This window comes from Malania oleifera, chromosome 4, assembly GCF_029873635.1.
Source record: "Malania oleifera isolate guangnan ecotype guangnan chromosome 4, ASM2987363v1, whole genome shotgun sequence".
Taxonomy (NCBI): domain Eukaryota; kingdom Viridiplantae; phylum Streptophyta; class Magnoliopsida; order Santalales; family Ximeniaceae; genus Malania; species Malania oleifera.
This window is the reverse complement of record NC_080420.1, coordinates 11,513,251-11,531,821: the sequence shown is the minus strand read 5'-3', so window position 1 is coordinate 11,531,821 and position 18,571 is coordinate 11,513,251. Positions and strand designations below refer to the sequence as shown.

The 18,571-nt window shown below is 31.0% G+C and overlaps 2 protein-coding genes across 2 annotated transcripts; one reads left to right on the top strand and one right to left on the bottom strand.

The window, feature by feature from the left end:
• Window positions 1-2,767: 2,767 nt before the first annotated feature.
• LOC131153284 (protein DESIGUAL 2) lies at window positions 2,768-10,846 on the top strand. Its single transcript, XM_058105489.1, has 3 exons — window positions 2,768-3,012; window positions 3,823-4,028; window positions 10,338-10,846. Exons 1-3 carry the CDS (start codon window positions 2,905-2,907, stop codon window positions 10,546-10,548), a joined length of 525 nt encoding a protein of 174 aa, XP_057961472.1. The 5' UTR covers window positions 2,768-2,904; the 3' UTR covers window positions 10,549-10,846.
• A 214-nt stretch (window positions 10,847-11,060) lies between these two features.
• LOC131153285 (probable histone H2A.3) lies at window positions 11,061-11,962 on the bottom strand. Its single transcript, XM_058105490.1, has 2 exons — window positions 11,624-11,962; window positions 11,061-11,509 (listed from the first exon to the last, which is right to left on the bottom strand). Exons 1-2 carry the CDS (start codon window positions 11,813-11,815, stop codon window positions 11,294-11,296), a joined length of 408 nt encoding a protein of 135 aa, XP_057961473.1. The 5' UTR covers window positions 11,816-11,962; the 3' UTR covers window positions 11,061-11,293.
• Between the last annotated feature and the right edge of the window lie 6,609 nt (window positions 11,963-18,571).

The window sequence follows — 18,571 nt, the reverse complement described above, 5'->3', positions numbered from 1 at the left end:
CCTCCGAAGGAGAGTCTATATATTCTTGTCTAAGTGTATTGTGATACAAGAGAGATCATTTTTAGAAATGTATTGTGTACTCTCAAATTTCTTAGTGAAATTGTTGTGTAGATTGCTTCCGTGGATGTAGGCATTACCGAACCATGTAAAACTTGTGTTGAGTCTTGTTTGCTTCTCATTTACTGGTTGTGTTTGATTTTCTTGTTGTGTTTTATTCCAATGTGCATCCTATATCCAATCTATTTTACAACATGTTGCTACCTGAAAATCGAACAACCTTCACAAATCATTCCTCAATCACGACCACCTGAAAAAGATCAAATAAGAATAGCTTGGAGGACCTGAGGTGTGCCTCGGGGGACCACTCCGATGCCAAAGTAAGGAACTAATGAGAAACTTTGAATTGCAATAGTAGAAAGAGTAAGTATGAGTGAGATGCTTACCTCCTCCTGGGATCCCTTTTTATAGTCGTGGAGGAAAACCCTCCTTCAATTTTGGTATTTATGAGTGTATCAGTATGCTTAGGGGGCTATAGGTAACTTAAGGGAGGTTATGCAAGACATCAATAGTACTAGCTCTCTTGTAACCGTACCATTAAGCTTAAGGGGGTTATAGATAACTTAAAGAAGGTTATGCAAGACATCAATATAGTAGTTCTCTTGTAACCGTACCATTAAGCTCAGGAGGGTTATAGGTAACTTAAGGGCGGTGACGTGAGACATCAAATGTTGGTTTTATAACTGTGCAACCCTATGAGCATTCCTATCAATTTTGAGTGTATCATATTTATTTTTAATATAAAAAATTTACAAATTTAAACCCTTACGACAATTGAATAGTCCGGTCTTTAAATATTTTGTCATTTAAGTTAATTAATAAAAGCATTTTAATCTATTTTACTTTAAAAGATATAATCCATAAATAGAGTGCAAATTATTTTGAAGATAAATCCATGAAAGTATGAAACAATTGTTACATTCCTATGGTTTTTGTGTGTGAAAGAATTAATGCATAGAATGTTAATCATATTTTTCATTTTGTTGTTTTTTTGTATTTTGAGTTTTCCCTTTTTAGAGTGATGAGTTCCATAATTTTATCTAGTTAGAACAGTTATCCTCGAAATTCATTAGCTTGATCTACAATCTCAATTTCTTAAAAAAAAAAATAGAAACAGTTAGAAAGATTCGAGGTGTACTCCAAAGGATTTTTGTGATGCTTAGGTTAGAAACTGAAGAAGTAAGAATAAAAATGGCAAAATATGTAAAAACGTATTCTTCTTTTATCTTTCTTAAGAATCCATTTTACAGGTGAAGCAACCTTTTTTGATAATCAACGTTATACGCTTTTAATTTCTTGGAGTTATAAGCCCAGAAAGGCTTATTTCCTTTCATTTTCCTCATGGTGGCAATTAATTATTCCTTTCATCCCCGAATTTAATTGCCTTAAGTTACGGCTTATTGTGAAATAGCCCTCAAACAATGCATAGTGAAATAATAATTTGTGTAAAGGATTAAACAAAAATAATGAAACAATCTAAGTGGTGAATATATAGATTACTTTCACAACTATAGCAATATAAAGAAAGTAATAACAAGAACAATGATATCAGGAATTACATGGTTCGTTAAAACTTACATTTACGAGAGCAAACAGGTAAGAATTCACTATCTTCTTATCCAAATTATATTAATAATACATGAATCCTTTCAAGAACACTCTTAATCAACTATTGGCACCCTTGGCATACAAAAGTTACAAAAGCAAACTCTCTGAAATTCAGCCAAACTGTCGACGGATTTCTTGAAACCGTCGACGGTTTTCCTGTGCTCTATTGCACATTGATTTCTTTCATACTTTCCCTTAATATGTAAGACATAATTCACAACATGACCTTTATGCCAAAGTATCCCTCCACTTTCTTTCTTACAAGGCTTATCTATTCATTATGAATTAGACTCATTTATCATTTATGAGTTAGGTTCATTTATCATTTTATGAGCAAGCTTATTTGTCAATTGTTGCCATAACCCATGTGTTATTCTGTAACCATGACTGATCTATTAATTACGAGGACAGTTCCTTTATTATGCAATATTTACAATTCATCTTTGTTCCTTAGGTACGTGTGTCTGAGTGCAGCAAATTCCGGCTTTAGATATAGATTTAGATTTGTATAAATTTTGATAAAATAAAATATAAAATTGTATTGGGTTTATTTCATCTAAATTTAGTGCACTAAACAAACTTGTATCTCATTTTTCTCTCTCTAGTGATTTATTAACTATGATCAGATTTCATTAAAGAGTTTTCCGGTTTGAAAATTTCTCTTTCCTTGAAAATACATGCATCAAATGATTGCAAAAGCCTTCTTGTATAGCTCAGATTCAGCATTCGATCGAAGAAGTACCAAAAAAAAAGCCCAAGGAGAAAAAAATTTGCTACCATCCGATTCTTAAACAGAGGAACAATAGAAGATTCAACGAAAACTAGCTAAAAGCAGAAAGAAAAACGAAGGAATAAGTGAATGTAACTCAACGTGGTGGTCAGCTAGGTGGGATACCCTGCTTTCCTTGCTCCCCCATGAAAGGAATCCCCCAGTTCAAAAGCCAACGAATAAAGAAACCTAAGTGCTTGCTGTGAGCAAGCTGCACGTTAGGACAAAGTAAACTTTTCCCACCCCCACCCCCACCCCCAGCTCCGGCTTTATTCTGATTCTCTGCATGTTCTTCATCGCCCTACATAGCTAGCTAGCCTGATCTTTATTATTACCTGTGTACTTCTCTTCCTATTAGTTTTTCCAATTCTTGAGCAGAGACATATGTCACTCTTCATGAGTTATTCATCCGGCTAGCTAGCTAGCTGTGTCTCTGCAGATCCATCCATCCATCGCATTGAGATCATATTATGGCCATATCCAAGAAAAACATTACCCCTCTCATTTGCCTCTCTGTTATGGTCCTCGATATTGTTGCCGGCGTCCTTGGCATCGAAGCTGAGCTAGCTCAGAACAAGGTTTCTCTTATCTATCTCATATAATCGATCTCTCTCTCTCTCTCTCTCTCTCTCTCTCTCTCTCTCTCACACACACACACACACAGACCCCTACATGTATAGAGGAGACTCAATTGTGTGTATGATGGTCTAACTTGGACTCAAGATGGGTTTTTTCAAGTTTTGAATAATGATTAGTGGGCCAAAAAACTCATCTCCAGTGGTATCTTGACTAGATATGCATAAAGGTGTGAGACTTGTTCAAAAGTGTAAAGCATATCTGATGTGTTTTTATTCAAGACACCTTAATAAATTAATTTTTCATAAGGGTACTCAGAGTAAGGTAAAGGGTGTGAGACTCATATGAGTGTGGCCGGACCTACCCTTTTGTCTACTTAAAGACGCTCTCTTAAATGAGTTCTTCTTTGATATATGTAAAAAGAAAAAACGTCTTGAAACATGGTATATATCTCGATTGGAGACGGAGTGTGAGATTGGTGTCTACTCGAGAGACCGCTCATAATCAATTTTCTAAGATATTGAAAAACCCGATTTCTAAGATATGGAACCTACCTAATTAACGTCAAGCAACAAAAATATGCAAAACGAATTTCTTCATACATTAAGAATTAAGAAAAAGATCCATCTCCAACGGGTGGCATCTCTCTAGTCTCTAAATACAACGGTGTAATAGGTATAAAGCCTATTTTCATGACTAATAGCGGGACACCACCCTAAGTAGTTTTTCCGAGATGATGAATAATCGTCTATGTGTGTGTGTCATGTTTTTTTTATCAAGTGATTTATTTGGGTTTATATGGAATTGAACAGGTGAAGAAGGTGAGACTCTGGATATTTGAGTGTAGGGATCCAAGCCATGAAGCCTTCAGAATGGGGGTAGCAGCGGCAGTACTTCTGGCGGTTGCCCACGCTGTGGCTAACTTGCTCGGAGGTTGTACCTGCATTTGGTCCAAGCAAGAGCTTGACAAGGCAACCCCTAACCATCAATTAGCTGCAGCTTCTTTAGCTTTGTCATGGTAAGCCTAGAACTCACTCTATGCAGAATTTTTTACTATTTAATTACGGGTTAGTTTGGAACTTAGAAAATATTTAGGTAAAAAAAAAAAATTGAAGGAATTGACATTTTCATGTTTGGTTATCAAGAAAATTGAGAAAGAAAATAAAAAATATACTAAATTTATAAATAAAACGCTTTTTTTAGAACTTGGAAAATATTATAAATAAATATATAAAAATATCAAGGAATCCACATTTCATGTTCGGTTATCGAGGAAAGTATGAAAGAAAATGAAAAATATACCAAATTCATGAACAAAATTTTAATTTTACACATCATTAATATTTATTTTTTCTTAATTTTTAGTCATACAAAAACAACCTTTTTTTTTAATAGAATTTAATATGGAAGGAAAATATAGAGAAAAAATGAGTTTTCTCCTTATATATTTACCTCTCTTTTCCTTTTTTCAAATAAAATCTTTGATCCAAATGGACCGTTAATTTTCCTTGATTTTTAGTCATATTAAAACAAACTTCCAATTTTGATAGTATTCAATAGAGAAGGAAAATAAGCTTTCTCTTTTTCTTTTTTTTCCTTTTCTTTCCTTTTTCCCAAGAAAAATTCTTGATCCAAACGGACCCTACGATAATTTTTATCAATGAAAAAAAATTAATTTAAAAAAAAATGAAATTGAAGGTGAGAATCAAAAATTAAATACTGAAAATTGCCAATTTGTTTGATTAATAATATTTTAGAAAATAAATTAGAAATTTAATAGAGCTTATACTCATTTTTTGTCATGAATCAAATAATAATTTAAAATATGATTAGAATAATAAAATTAAAAACACACAAATTAGAAAATGTCAGAATATACATAAATTTTGATCATAATTATTTTTTAACTATTTAATTTTTAAAAGTTCACTTTTTGGTGCTTCAATAACAATCTTATTTTGCATAGGCAACTAAAAATATGATAGAAGTGATTTTTTGAATGATTCTTATTAATTTTTTAAAATACTAATATTTTTATTTTAATTACATTTTCAAATTTTATAGGCATTTTATTTTCATTTTTATTAAAATGTTTGAATAGAACATATGATTTTAGTTGACAAAAGTTCTTTATAAATATTAAAATAATTTAGCAACATAATCCCACAACAACTAAAAATCATAAATTTCAATTTAAATTTTTGTAAAATGATAATAGAAATATAAAACTAATAATCTAAATAAATTCATTGTTATAATCTTTTTTTTTTGTTATACAGAAACAAAAATTAAAATAAAAAGAAAAATAAAAATAGAAATGAAACCCAAAAAAAAAAATGTTTTAATGGTTTATATATGGTAGTTTAAAATAATGACTAGTAAAATATTCGTGCTTTGTGGCAGAATAATGCAATAAAAAAGAAATGTCAAACAGATATGAGATAAGTTAAAAAGAAAATAGAAATCTAAATTATATGGAGGTGACATTCAAATAATTAAGCGTTCAGGAAAATACAAATTGTCCAAAGATAACAAACCTATTTGAGTTTTGAACTTTCATAATGAACATTGATTATGAGATAATCTAAATATTAAGATCAATCATAATTAGGGATGGCAAAATGGGTGGGGGTCGAAACCCGGCGAGTGACTTGTAACCTGCATGTTTAAATCAGGTTTGAGTTTAATATAAGTTGACCAGTTTATAAACGAGTCAACCCGGACCCGACCCGTTCATTAAACGGGTTAGGAGGGTTCGGCTCGAGTCACTTGCAGGGTGACTCGTTTATGACCCATTTAAAATTAAAATGAAAGAGTGTTTTAAAAAAGAAAACTGTCATTTTATATGAAATGTCTAAAAAAAATTAAAATAAATAAATTATATTTTTTTGAAAGGGTGATCTGTTTATTAAACAGACGGGTTTGGCTTTACATAATAGTCACCCTTAATAAACGGTTCAACCTAAACCCGAACATGTTTAACCTCGATCAATTTATAACCGCCCGAACCCGACCCGTTAACCCATTTTGTCACCCTTAATCATAATAATACAAAATTGTAACAATATATCATTTTACTGTGGTACTTGAATGTAAATACAACATTATTATTAGTAAAGGTGCATAGGAAAAACATATTTGAAATTTATAAGTTCACTAAACATTACCTTTAAAACACATACTACAAACAATATATTAGTGTAACTTTTTTATGTGTTTTTACAAAGATTAATTGTCATATATATGTAGTTTGATAATTAGTTGTAATAATAATATCATAATTTAACATATTATTTTATATTATTTGTTCAACATAACTGACATCTATTGATTAATTGATATGAATAATATCATGTTTATAAAAATTGCATGTTGTATGTAAAATTTTAAAAATATTATGGACATGTACATATGATACAAAGTTATTTGCATCGAAAAATAATAACTTATTTATAATATATGTAAACAAAAATGTAACACGGTATATATATATATATATTTCTATAATTTAGAATAATATTAATTAAAATTAATTCTATAATTTTAGTAAAGAAAAATTGTGTCGTATTGTATATATTATATTGAATTTTTTAAAAAAAAAAATTCCAAACATTTATATTAATTTTAATATATATAATATATGTAAACAAAAATTTAATATGGTATATATATTTCTATATTTTGTAATACTATAAATTGAAATTAATTCAACACTTTTAGTAGATCTAAATATAAATCTGATAAAGAAAGTAAAAACTAATCATTTAAATTAATTTTATAATGTAAAAGTATTAAAAAAAAAAGTGATGAAAAGTTGTTGAGTTGGAATCATTTTTCAAAGAATTATTTAGTGGAATTTATTTATTGTTTGGTTTTTTTATTTTATCTAATAAGAAAAGAAAAGGTTTTCAAAAATTAATGAGAGAGAGAGAGAGAGGAGAATCTAATATATAAATTTAAAATTTTAGTAGGGCCTACATGAGACCAACGAGAGGAATTTAAAAAATAAATGACAATTTCAAAAATGCATAAACCTCCCATAAGATTTATCAAAAAGGCACATACTTACTCTAAAAAAACTTGTTTTTTGTAAGATATAAGGAAAGATTTTTGTCTTTTTGATAAATCTGAGGATGGTCCTTCAAAATCTTCAAATCTTACTTAAGGTTACTAAAATTTTTAAAATTTTAATAGAAATCATTGTCTGTTTATCAAAGACGTTGGTATTTTTTATCTTTAAAAAAAATTGAAAATGATTAAAATATAATAATGAGGCCTGCTTGGGGAGTTTTTTCCCATTTTATTCCTTTCTTTTTAAAATATATTATATAATACCTTTTTTGGGAAAATATTTCTCGGAATAACCCTGACGTAATCTCGCTTCTTGGAGTAGCGAGATTTAAACAAATCTCGCTAATTCAAGTAGCGAGATTTAAGCAAATCTCGCTATTTGAAGTAGCGAGATTTGCCACGTGTCATTTTCATAAAAAAATTATTTAATATATTTTTTAAAAAAATAAAAATTCAGAAAATAAAATATTCTGCGTAATAAATCAGGAAATAATTTATTATGCAGAATAATTTATTTCCCGATTTATTATTTTTTAAAAATATATATTAAAAAAATTTATTGTATAATAAATTGAAAATTTGAACTTTATTTTAAATTACTAATTTTAATTGTACCTGAAATTAATATATATATATATATATTTATATATACTGACAGTTTGTTAAAGGGATAGAAAATATAACGTTCAAAAATATTATTCATTTTTTTAAAATCTTTAAAAATAATAATATATATTTAGAGTTTGAAATTTAAATTATGAATATGATTTTTATGTATTTGTACAAAAATAAATATTTTTTTTATAATTTTACCCAAATATTAATTTGACTCTCGAATTCAAATTCCCAAATATAATTTTTTATTTTAATTATTAACTGGTTTTTTATGATCGATGAATAAAAAAAATCAAAGTAAAAAGTTGATTCTTTTTAAGGAAAAAAAAAGTGTGTTGGCTTTTTTGAGGTTAAATATTCTTAAATCAAAGATTTGTGTAATTAATGTATTTATTTGTGAATTCTAATTATGTCGGATACTCTTTCTAAGACTATTTTTTAGGTGTTTTCACTTATTGTTTTGTTCAATTAATAAAAAAAAAAATGAGAAAAGATTAAGATATGATAATTATGTACATATTTATTATTCAAAGTAAAGATGAATTATCTTTATTATAAGAGATGAGAAAAAAAAATGTTAAAGACTTGCTTAGTTGTGGAAGATATTTTTTATTTTCTAATATTTAAAATTTTACAAAGTTATAAAAATTTAGCTTTTTTAAAAAAATATTTTGAATATACATATAAAAAAGGTATAGAATTGGGTGTAAATACCCAGAAAATATAATAAGTAAAAGAAATTGAAAAAAATAGATTTTTGGCTGAGAAAGGAGAAAAATCGACGACGATTTTCTGGAGAGGAGAGAAAACCGGTGGCAGTTTTGGGGATTTGTAACGTGACAGTAAATAAAATTCATTTCAAATTCTAAATAATTCTCTTTACATTTTGTTAATTTATTATTTATTAAATATAATTCCGCCTAATTATCAACAAGACATTTAAACTATGATCATTTGTTAGCAATTTTTAAAAATTAAATTGTCGTATCCAAAATAATATATGAATCGCTTTAATTTAAAATTTTAAACAGAAGATAGTGCTTTTGAGATTTAGTGAAAATATAAAAATATATATTTTAAAATTTTGAGATTTGTTCAAAAATATATATATTTATCTTTATATTTAATATGAAAATATATATTTTAAAAAAATTATTCTACGTAATAAATTCTTCTGCGAATAAATCGAGAAATAATTTATTACGCAAAATAATTTATTTCCTGATTTATCATTTTTTTTTAAAAATATATTAAATAATAATTTTTTTTATGGAAATGACACGTGGCAAATCTCGCTACTTCAAATAGCGAGATTTGCTTAAATCTCGCTACTCCAAGTAGCGAGATTTGTTTAAATCTCGCTACTCCAAGTAGCGAGATTACGTCAGGGTTATTCCGGGAAATATTTTCCTGGAAAAGGTATTATTTAATATATTTAAAAAATAAAAAGTTAAAATGGGAAAAAACTCCCTGCTTGGGCCCTTACCTACCTCTGGAGAGGGGGTAAAAGTATATATATATATATATGTAAAAACTTGTGGGGCCCACCAAGGCCTGAGTAAAACAAGAGAGGATAAAAGTTGAAAAAATAACAAAGTAAAAACCAGCATCAACATTTCTAATAGAAAAACATTTAAAAGACAATTAATAAATGCATTTTGTTAGGATCAATTAATAATAAGTGCATCTAAAAACATAACTAATTTTAAAAGAGAATGTATAAAATTATGATATTATAAGGAGTAAGTTTCAAATTCAAAAACTGTGAAAAAAGTATATATTTATGGTTTATCCGAAGCTTTTGTTTAGAAACATATATTTGAAGTTTTCAATTTAGATTTAAACAAATTTAAACCAAATGTAAGATAATTATATTATATTTCTTCAAATTCACACCAATTCAAATCTAACACTAGAATTCTATATTTTTAAACATATGGTAAAAGCAAAAAAACAACTATTTTTATTTTATCTTGATTTATCACATTTCACTAATTAAGTATAATTACAAGTGTGTAATGTAACAACATCATTGAAACTTTTGAAAATAAAATTCAAAAATGTCGATAGAGGACATCGAGGTGTTTAGATCTAAACAGCTTATCAATAACATTATTTAGTATCTAATTTTCATGACTTCATAATGATTCCCATTTTGGATTTGTGCATTACCATTGTGTGAAAAAAGAAATCACCTAAAATTTTAACTTTTAACCTTGCAATAACTTGTATGACAAAATTAGTCATCATGAACTCATCACAACCTAATAGTATTTTTATTAAATTAAAGAGTGAAAAAATTGTTAATAATTAACAATAATTAAGCCACACTAATTACCTCTAACTGAAGTTGTCCTTGTCTTGTAGGTAATACTATTTTAATTGTAAAAGAATTCATAAAAATATTTTATAACTCTAATCTTTCTAATTAAAATCAAACAAAAATATTTACTTAAATTATAAACTATATAAATGAGTTAATGAGACATTTCAAATATTACCTGATACAAATTATTAACATTAATTTTAATACAAACAATTTGACACTTAACATATTAGATTGACATGACAGACGCAATCTTCATTCCCCACAGCTCTCAATTTTTTTAATTCTAAAACTTAAATTTCGTGGGCACATCAGGATAGTACTAGCAGTTGGATTTTCGATGCTGATCATAGGAGCTCTGGCGAACTCCAAATCCAAAGCATACTGCGGAATCTCACACCACCGTTTTCTCTCCATCGGAGGGATTCTGTGCTTCATTCACGGACTATTTTCCATCGCCTACTACGTTTCCGCAGCTGCCACCGCCAGAGAGAAAGAATTGGTCGGACCTCCACCCCCTGCCTGATGATTGCTCCTCTTCCTCCGGCACTTACCGGTGAAATTTGTACACAGGAAAGAGAAATGTCTTCATTGTTCGATTGTTTGTAGCACCAACATCGTTCAGAATTTTATTTTATTTTTTTGGTGCTTTCTGGCAATGTTTCCAAAAGATTTTCCTGTTCTTAAGATTGAAACGTGCTTTGTTAAAACCCCACTAAATCCCAGAACTGTTGGACATCAAACATGCTATATTCATGACACAAACTGAAACAGAGGCGTGCTCAAGATACCCTTCCAAAGAAATTACCGAAATCTTTGATTTTCTTCTGTTCTTGAAATCAAACCCCAGTAATTTGTATATCGAGCATGTCATTTCCATGGCACAAGATGGAAAAGAGGCGTACTCGAAATACCTTTTGCAAGAAATTACCAAATTCTTTGATTTTCCTGTTCTTGAAGTCGAACACCAGAAATTTGTACATCAAACGTGTCATTTCCATGGGGCACAAGATAGAACAGAGGCGTGCTCGAGATACCTTTTGCAAGTACCAAATTCTTTGATATACTAAAATTGAATAGGTACAGATAAGGCCAGCTTTGTTCAATCTACAAAGGTGCTAAAGCAGAAACCCTAATAGAAAACAAAGAAAAAGACTCCTAAAAATGCCAAAAGCATAACTCTAACGCTACCGCTGCTCAGTCTAACCAAATCCGAAACTGTCCGTCTAGTTTCTCTGTTCACAAACGATGATTTGAAAAACTCAAGCGACTTAACTTTCATCATCACCGGCAGCAGCACCACCCTTCGAAGGCCTCTTCGGCAACAAGTGGTTGTGGATGTTTGGCATCACACCGCCGCTTGCGATCGTGACGGCCCCGAGCAGCCTGCTCAGCTCTTCATCGTTCCTCACAGCCAGCTGTATGTGCCGCGGAACTATTCTGGTCTTTTTGTTATCCCTCGCGGCGTTTCCGGCCAGTTCCAACACCTGCAACCCCATAATCAAGACAAATCCCCGGTCAAGAAAACGCATAAAAAGCCATTTCTGCGAGTAGAGAGAGAAAGACCAAGAAAGGAAGAAAGAAATAGAAATAGGGATTACCTCGGCTGCGAGGTATTCAAGGACGGCAGCGAGATAGACCGGTGCGCCGGCGCCGACACGTTCGGCGTACTTGCCGGCCTTGAGAAAACGAGCGATACGGCCGACGGGAAATTGAAGACCGGCTTTGCTGCTACGTGAGGTCGCCTTCTTAGGACCGCCACCAGAACCCAGAGACTTGCCTCTTCCGGCCATGGTTTCAGGTTACAGCGTTGGAGATGTTTGGAGACGAGGAGAGGAAGAAGTTGAGACGTTCGTTACCGTGAATCTTGAGTATGGAAAGACGGAAAAGCTTATATATATAGAGATAGATGTGGGAGGAAAATCAGCCAATGGGAAGAAGAGACGCAGATCGCGATCTGGAGCCGTCGGTTTGAGAATGCGTGGACGGTTGGATGTCGGTTGGGAAGGACCGGGAATGATCCGGCGCGAGCCCTAAGGAAAAATGATCAGGTATGAAAAGACGAAATTGCCCACGATCCGTGTGAACGGCGGGAAAAAGTCAAAAATTAAAATGAGAAATACTCCCTAGTTTTAAGAAGGAAAAAACTAAAGGCGGTTTTATAAAATTCTAGTTATGCGATGTATATGATATTTTATTTTTATATTTTTTTTATTATTAAAATTTTACTTTATTCATATTCTATTTCTCACTCTTAATATAAAAAATAGTATCTCATTTTCACCCTCCATGTAGGATTTTTGACTCATAAAATTTACAAAAATTATTATGAAATTTTATTTTTACATTTGTGTAAATATAAGAATCTAAGGTGGTGAACCGATAAAAATGAAAAAATCTTTCCAAGTATTTACATTATATTATTTTATTCTCATACAAAAAAATATTTATAAAAAATGATTCATCCATATAAGATTTGGAGTCCAAAAATATCACCTTAAGACACACTTATATGCGGGCCTACATAGTTGGAGTCCATACTAATCTATACCTCTCGCTTGTATTGGCCCAAACGTAAATCTTGTAATTTGTGAAATTTCAAATTTTGCGTGAGCAAATCATTTCTTATAAATATTTATAGATCGAAAATTGACCTTATTATTTTGGCAAGTTAGACAACAATGCCCTATAATGTAATATTATCATTATATATATATACACACACGCGTTCCTTAGTAATATCATCATAACTTTCAAAGTCATGTGAAATAGCAATACCAAACCAAATACGGCGAGTAGTGGGGTCCTAGGCTAAGCCTTGACTAAACCTTGGAAATCTTAATGTCATAATGTCTTTCAAATCCTCCTAGCTAATATCTTACTGCAATAATTCTTACTAAGAAGAACACTCATATATACTACTATAAAGGAGATTCTCCTATTTGGTGTTATCTTTCAAAAATATCAATTTTATCCTCATAATTACGCATGATTATTCCAAAATACCTATGTTATTACCTAAATTTTTTTTAAAATACCCTTATAATCATGCCAAATTTATCCATATAACTACTCATAATTATTTCAAAAAACTTCTATAACTATTTACAACTATCTCAAAATGTCCCTATAATGTAATATTATCATTATATATACACACACACACACACATGTTCCTCAGTAATATCATCATGACTTTCGAAGTCATGTACAGTAGCAATACCAAACCAAATATGATGAGAAGTGGGGTCCTGGGCTAAACCTTGGAAACCTTAATGTCATAATGTCTTTCAAATCCTCCTAACCATTATCCTACTACAATAATTCATGCTAAGAAGAATGGTCATATATACTACTATAAAGGGGATTCTTCTATTTGGTGTTATCTTTCAAAAGTATCAATTTTATCCTCATAATTACCCATGATTATTCCAAAATACTCTTGTAATTACCTAAATTTTTTTTTAAATACCCTTATAATCATGTCAAATTTATACATATAACTACTCATAATTATTTCAAAAAAAAACTCTTATAACTATTTACAACTATCTCAAAATGTCCTTATACTAATTAAATTATTAAGGGAAAATTAAAAAATAAAAAGTCGTAAAGCAGACACAGTGCGCGGGTCAATGACTAGTACTTCTCTAATCTTATAAAGGAGATTCTCCCTTTGGTGTCTTTTTTGTTTAAAAAAAAATATCAGTTTATCTTGATTACTATCAATGATTATTCCAAAACATTCATTTAACTACCCACAACTATTCCAAAATACCCATATGATTATGTCAAATTTGTCCCTATAACTATTTATAATTATCCCAAAATTTTCATATAATTATTTGCAACTATTCCAAAATGACCTCATACTATTTAATTATTTTTTATTTTCTTTATAATTTTTTAAAAGTTTAAAACAAACGGAGAGCCGTTAAAATAATTAATTATTAATTAAATGAAAAAAATACTACTACTTTTGTGTTATAATAATTTAACATAATGGCTAATACTTAGATACTATATTATTCTCTATTATTCAATTAATTAATTAAAGTGTTGAATTTTAAAATTTGTAATTTGTTTGAAAATTTTAGAGCATGGAAAGGACATATTTTTAGCATATTTTTATATCAAAAACATATTTATTCTTCATGTATTGGTTTTAAAGTATAATAATTGTCTTTTTAAAATGTCTGTCAATATTTTTACGCTAAACATATTGGAATATTATATGTATTTTTGGTAAGAATATTTGATGAAATCACCACACATTTAGAGTGGTGAATATTTTCTATTTATTATGATTTACAGTTCGTATACATTGATTGTGATTACAATAGGAATGGAAAGGATATACAAAATTCATTGGGATTAATCTCTTAGAATTAAGGGTCAATTATATCACATAGGGGAGGCATTCGATTGAGTTGAAGTATCCTCAACACCAACCCTCCCCCCCCCCCCCCCGCAGCGCAAGCTGAGCATCGGATTGGATCGAATGTGGAGCTTGGATCGAAAGAAGTCAAATAGAGGTCTAGGGACACTATAAGTGAGAAGGCATATAAAGTGTGTGAAGTTTGCCAACGACAATGAGTTAGCGAAGGAAATGGTAGTCTAATTCAACATGCTTGGCCCGCTTGTGAGAAATTGGGTTAGAGTTAAAAAAAAATCACGCTTTTATTGTCGCATAAAAGAATAGACCACTGTGGAAGGGGAACCCTGAGGTCACAAAGAATATCTGTAAGCCAAAGAATTTCGGTGGCAATGAGGGCAAGAGCGCGATACTCAAATTCACAGCTGGAACAGGAGACAATTGGTTGCTTCTTGGAGCTACGGGAAACCAAATTGTCGCCAAAATAAATAGAATAACCAGAAGAGGAACTACGAGTATTCGGACAGCCAGCCCAATTAGCATCAAAGTAAGCAATGATGGTGTTGACTTTTTGAGTATGATCCATGTTTTGATACTGACAAAGCACATATTTCTTATGTGTGTATTTAGCATGTGAACAAATCCATTAATTTATCACACGCATAAGAAAACGGTGATGGAAGCTTGCAAGACTTAAAGCTTATACGATCAAATGCATTCCATCCTCCGTCACCAGCCAAAAGCATTTCTTGAGATCAAAACACCGGTGGCCATCCCGATGAATCCAAAACGCCTCGAACCTCTTCCTCCAGCAATCCCATTTGACGGTGCATAAGAATTGGACGGTTCCCTAGAAGTCGATTCGGAGTCCCCAGCTGAACTCTTCCCACTCCTGCAATGCTCACCCCCCAAGATCATCCTCCTCCGACAAACACCATATAACCAGCGGAGTTGAAGAGTTGGTCCTGAACCCGTTGGTCATGTGAATCTCATACTTTGTGCCTTAGGAATACTTCGGCTGCCTCATCACCATGAAAACGATGCATAGCATCAGGCAAAAATCCTAACCCTCCGCTCCGCCTTTTTCCCCCCAAGTTGAGACCCATCCCTTTAACATATAATAATTTATATTTAAAATTAGTTAATTAATAAATCAGTTAACCGAATCAATATGTTTTGTTAACTGAACCGAAACCCGATTCACCGAATTTTGGTGAGGCCCAACCGAACTGACCGAACCGGTTTTTTTACCCGAACCAAACTAACCAATTTCGGCCAGTTAAATTGGTTAATTCGATTTTTCTCAAATTATGCTCACCCCTAGGGAAGATTGTACTAGTACCTATGAAACCAAAGCAAAGCATGAGATTCCATAACTCGAATGTATCTTGTGAGTACTATATGAATGCACTTGATCAATCAACCAAATATTTGCTTAACCTTTAAACATATAGTCCAAAACCTCATTGATGCCAACATCTTGAAATTCCAACTAGTTGGAGATGTTTCCGATCCCCATATAAGACAAATCCATTAACTAACCTTGGAAGCTCAACCATCAATACCTTAGAAGCTATCACCATCACTTATACACCAACCTTCATTCAATCTAACGTTCATACTCAATACTAAACATTTGATTTTTAGGTAACCTTACCTATTCCCATATCTCTCAAACTAAGCTATCCCTTGGAAGTATGGGATAGAGATTATAAATTCAATTAAATCAACTAAAGTAGCTAATCTAGTTGGTCTTGGTGTCATGACACAAAGTCTTTGTTGTTACACTACTGGCGAGCTAGAATGGGAAAAGGTAAAAGGTAAGGTTGGTGAAGAAAAGTAGAAATAAATTGACAGAGAAAAATAGAGAAGTCAATGATGAAGAAGTGGTGACATTTTTGTAATAACTTAAGATTAGTCAGTACAGTAGTATAGTTGTAACCCGAAAAAAGAAATTAGATTAATTATTAATTAATTAATTATTATTATTATTAAATTGAATTAACTAAATTAAGTAATATGATGGCTATATATATAAATATATAAGGATAAGTGATATATATATATATATAAGTATATAATATAATATTATTATAATATAAGTTATATATATATAAAAGTTCCTGAAGCTTAACTCTCCTAAGATTTCCCCCCTACTTCTCCTCTCTCTCTCTCCTCAACCCCCATCCCTCTCTCCTCGATTTCCTCGACCAAATGTGCGCCGATCAAAGAACAAAAAATACCCTTGGGTTTCAAATTCGACCACTAACATTTTAACCGAAGTGAATTTGTCGTAGGAGCGCCATAAGCACCACTCCTGGGATGAGGTATGGGGAATAGATTATGTTAGGAATTTTTATAAATTATTCGATTAAATTGTAATATGAGATTATAGGAATTATATACACGTTTTTCTGAATATTCTAACATATGAAAATTGGATTTTTGATTATTATTATTATTATTATTATGAGTTAATTAAATTGGTGTTTGTGAGTTTAGGGATTTTATAATAATTGTTATTTTAAAGTTGAACCGATTGAATTAAAGTATTTGATTTATGGATTATTGTAGTAGATTTTCTGAATGATTAGATAGGTTAAAATTATTGTTTTGATTTATTATACGTATTTTGTAAAGAATTAAAGTGAGTATGGTTGGTTATCTCCGTTTTTCCTTTAAATATATATTTTGAGTTAAATAAATAATTGAGATAATTAAACAAGTATTTTCGGTAAAATAGATATTGGGTATAAAATGACATGTTTTCTAGTAGTTTATATAATTATGAGAAACACTCAAATCGTGTGGCATGAGAAAGAATATTATTATTTAATTAAAATTATGATTTTATAGTATAATATATTGATATACTGAAATGTGTAGGTATTATACTATTTTTTGAACTGTGGAAAAAAAAATAAAGTATAGAGTATTATTAGTGTTAAATTGCAATGTATGGTTTAAGAACTCCGATGGACCATAGCACACTCGGTACCGTAGCTACGGTAATGAAGAGTAGAGTGCAACCACACGTCTTGAGAAGAGTGTTGGTATTGAATAGTCGATTGGGCCAGTGAAGTGTACAGTTCCCCCTGGAGTCTATATCAGCATGAGAAGGTCAGTTGTACTAGTAGAGATGGAGTATAGTTGACTTAGCCTGGTGGTAGGCCGACGAGGGTTAAGTCCAGCCTACGAGTCACACAACCCGTCATAGGGGGAAGCATATGGTTTATCCATTCAAGGAGAGTCCTTAAATTTATATTTGTAGATTTAACCAGAGTATAATAGAGTAGAGTATATGAAAACAGAGTATAACAGAGGAGAGTATTCCAGAGATTACAGTTTATGTAGCATAGTTGCAAAGTATTTACAGTACATAACTTATAGTTGCAAAAGTATTAACAACTTATAGTTTATAATATTTATATAGGTAAGAGTTATAGTTTGCATGTGAAAGTTATTTATAGCAAAGTATTAAATGTAATTCATAATGTGGTATTACGTGTAGTTGGGGCGAATAAACTCTCCGCCCGAGGGCTTGCTGAGTAAGGCGAGTGCCTTAATAGGTATCAGTTGTAGCTACACCTAAACTAAATGCGCAAGGTTACATAAGGTATCAAATCAAATGGGCGTTATATGTATAGGCGTATAATCTCCCTAATCTTCAGGAAACTCTTGCTTATAAAAGATGTTGCATGTGTGAATACAGTCTATAAGTGTCTCAATAGTTGTTGTTGTTGATTAACAAATGTTTATATTTTGTATACACTAAACTCATTGGCCACACACTGATGATAATTTATTCCATCCTTACTGAAAGGTGTCTCATCCCATCATACAACTTATTTTTTAGGACCGTCACATGATTGAGCCTAGCGAGCTACAGAGTAGGGTGATAATATAGCTTAGAGTGAGTGGTTATAGAACTCAAATGTATTTTGTTTATTTTATTTTCTGGTTATGTAATATGAATAGAAGGATACATCTTTTTGGGTTGTATAAATTAGTACTCTGGTATTTTATTTGAGGATGTTTAATTATATTCCGTTGCTTGGACGATATTTATGGTATCAGAGACGGATGAATGATCACATAACACCCCAAGCCCCACTTTGCGGGTTCTGGGGCATCACAAGTGGTATCAGAGCTTTAGGTTGTTAGGTTCTGCAAA

What these genes read in the sequence shown, in the direction of transcription:
- LOC131153285 (XM_058105490.1), bottom strand. Translation starts at nt 11,815, where the DNA reads ATGGCCGGAAGAGGCAAGTCTCTGGGTTCTGGTGGCGGTCCTAAGAAG. An exon ending in TTGAATACCTCGCAGCCGAG is followed by an intron (nt 11,510 to 11,623) that starts GTAATCCCTATT and finishes ATGGGGTTGCAG; the next exon opens with GTGTTGGAACTGGCCGGAAA.
- LOC131153284 (XM_058105489.1), top strand. Translation starts at nt 2,905, where the DNA reads ATGGCCATATCCAAGAAAAACATTACCCCTCTCATTTGCCTCTCTGTT. An exon ending in CTGAGCTAGCTCAGAACAAG is followed by an intron (nt 3,013 to 3,822) that starts GTTTCTCTTATC and finishes GGAATTGAACAG; the next exon opens with GTGAAGAAGGTGAGACTCTG. An exon ending in GCTTCTTTAGCTTTGTCATG is followed by an intron (nt 4,029 to 10,337) that starts GTAAGCCTAGAA and finishes TGGGCACATCAG; the next exon opens with GATAGTACTAGCAGTTGGAT.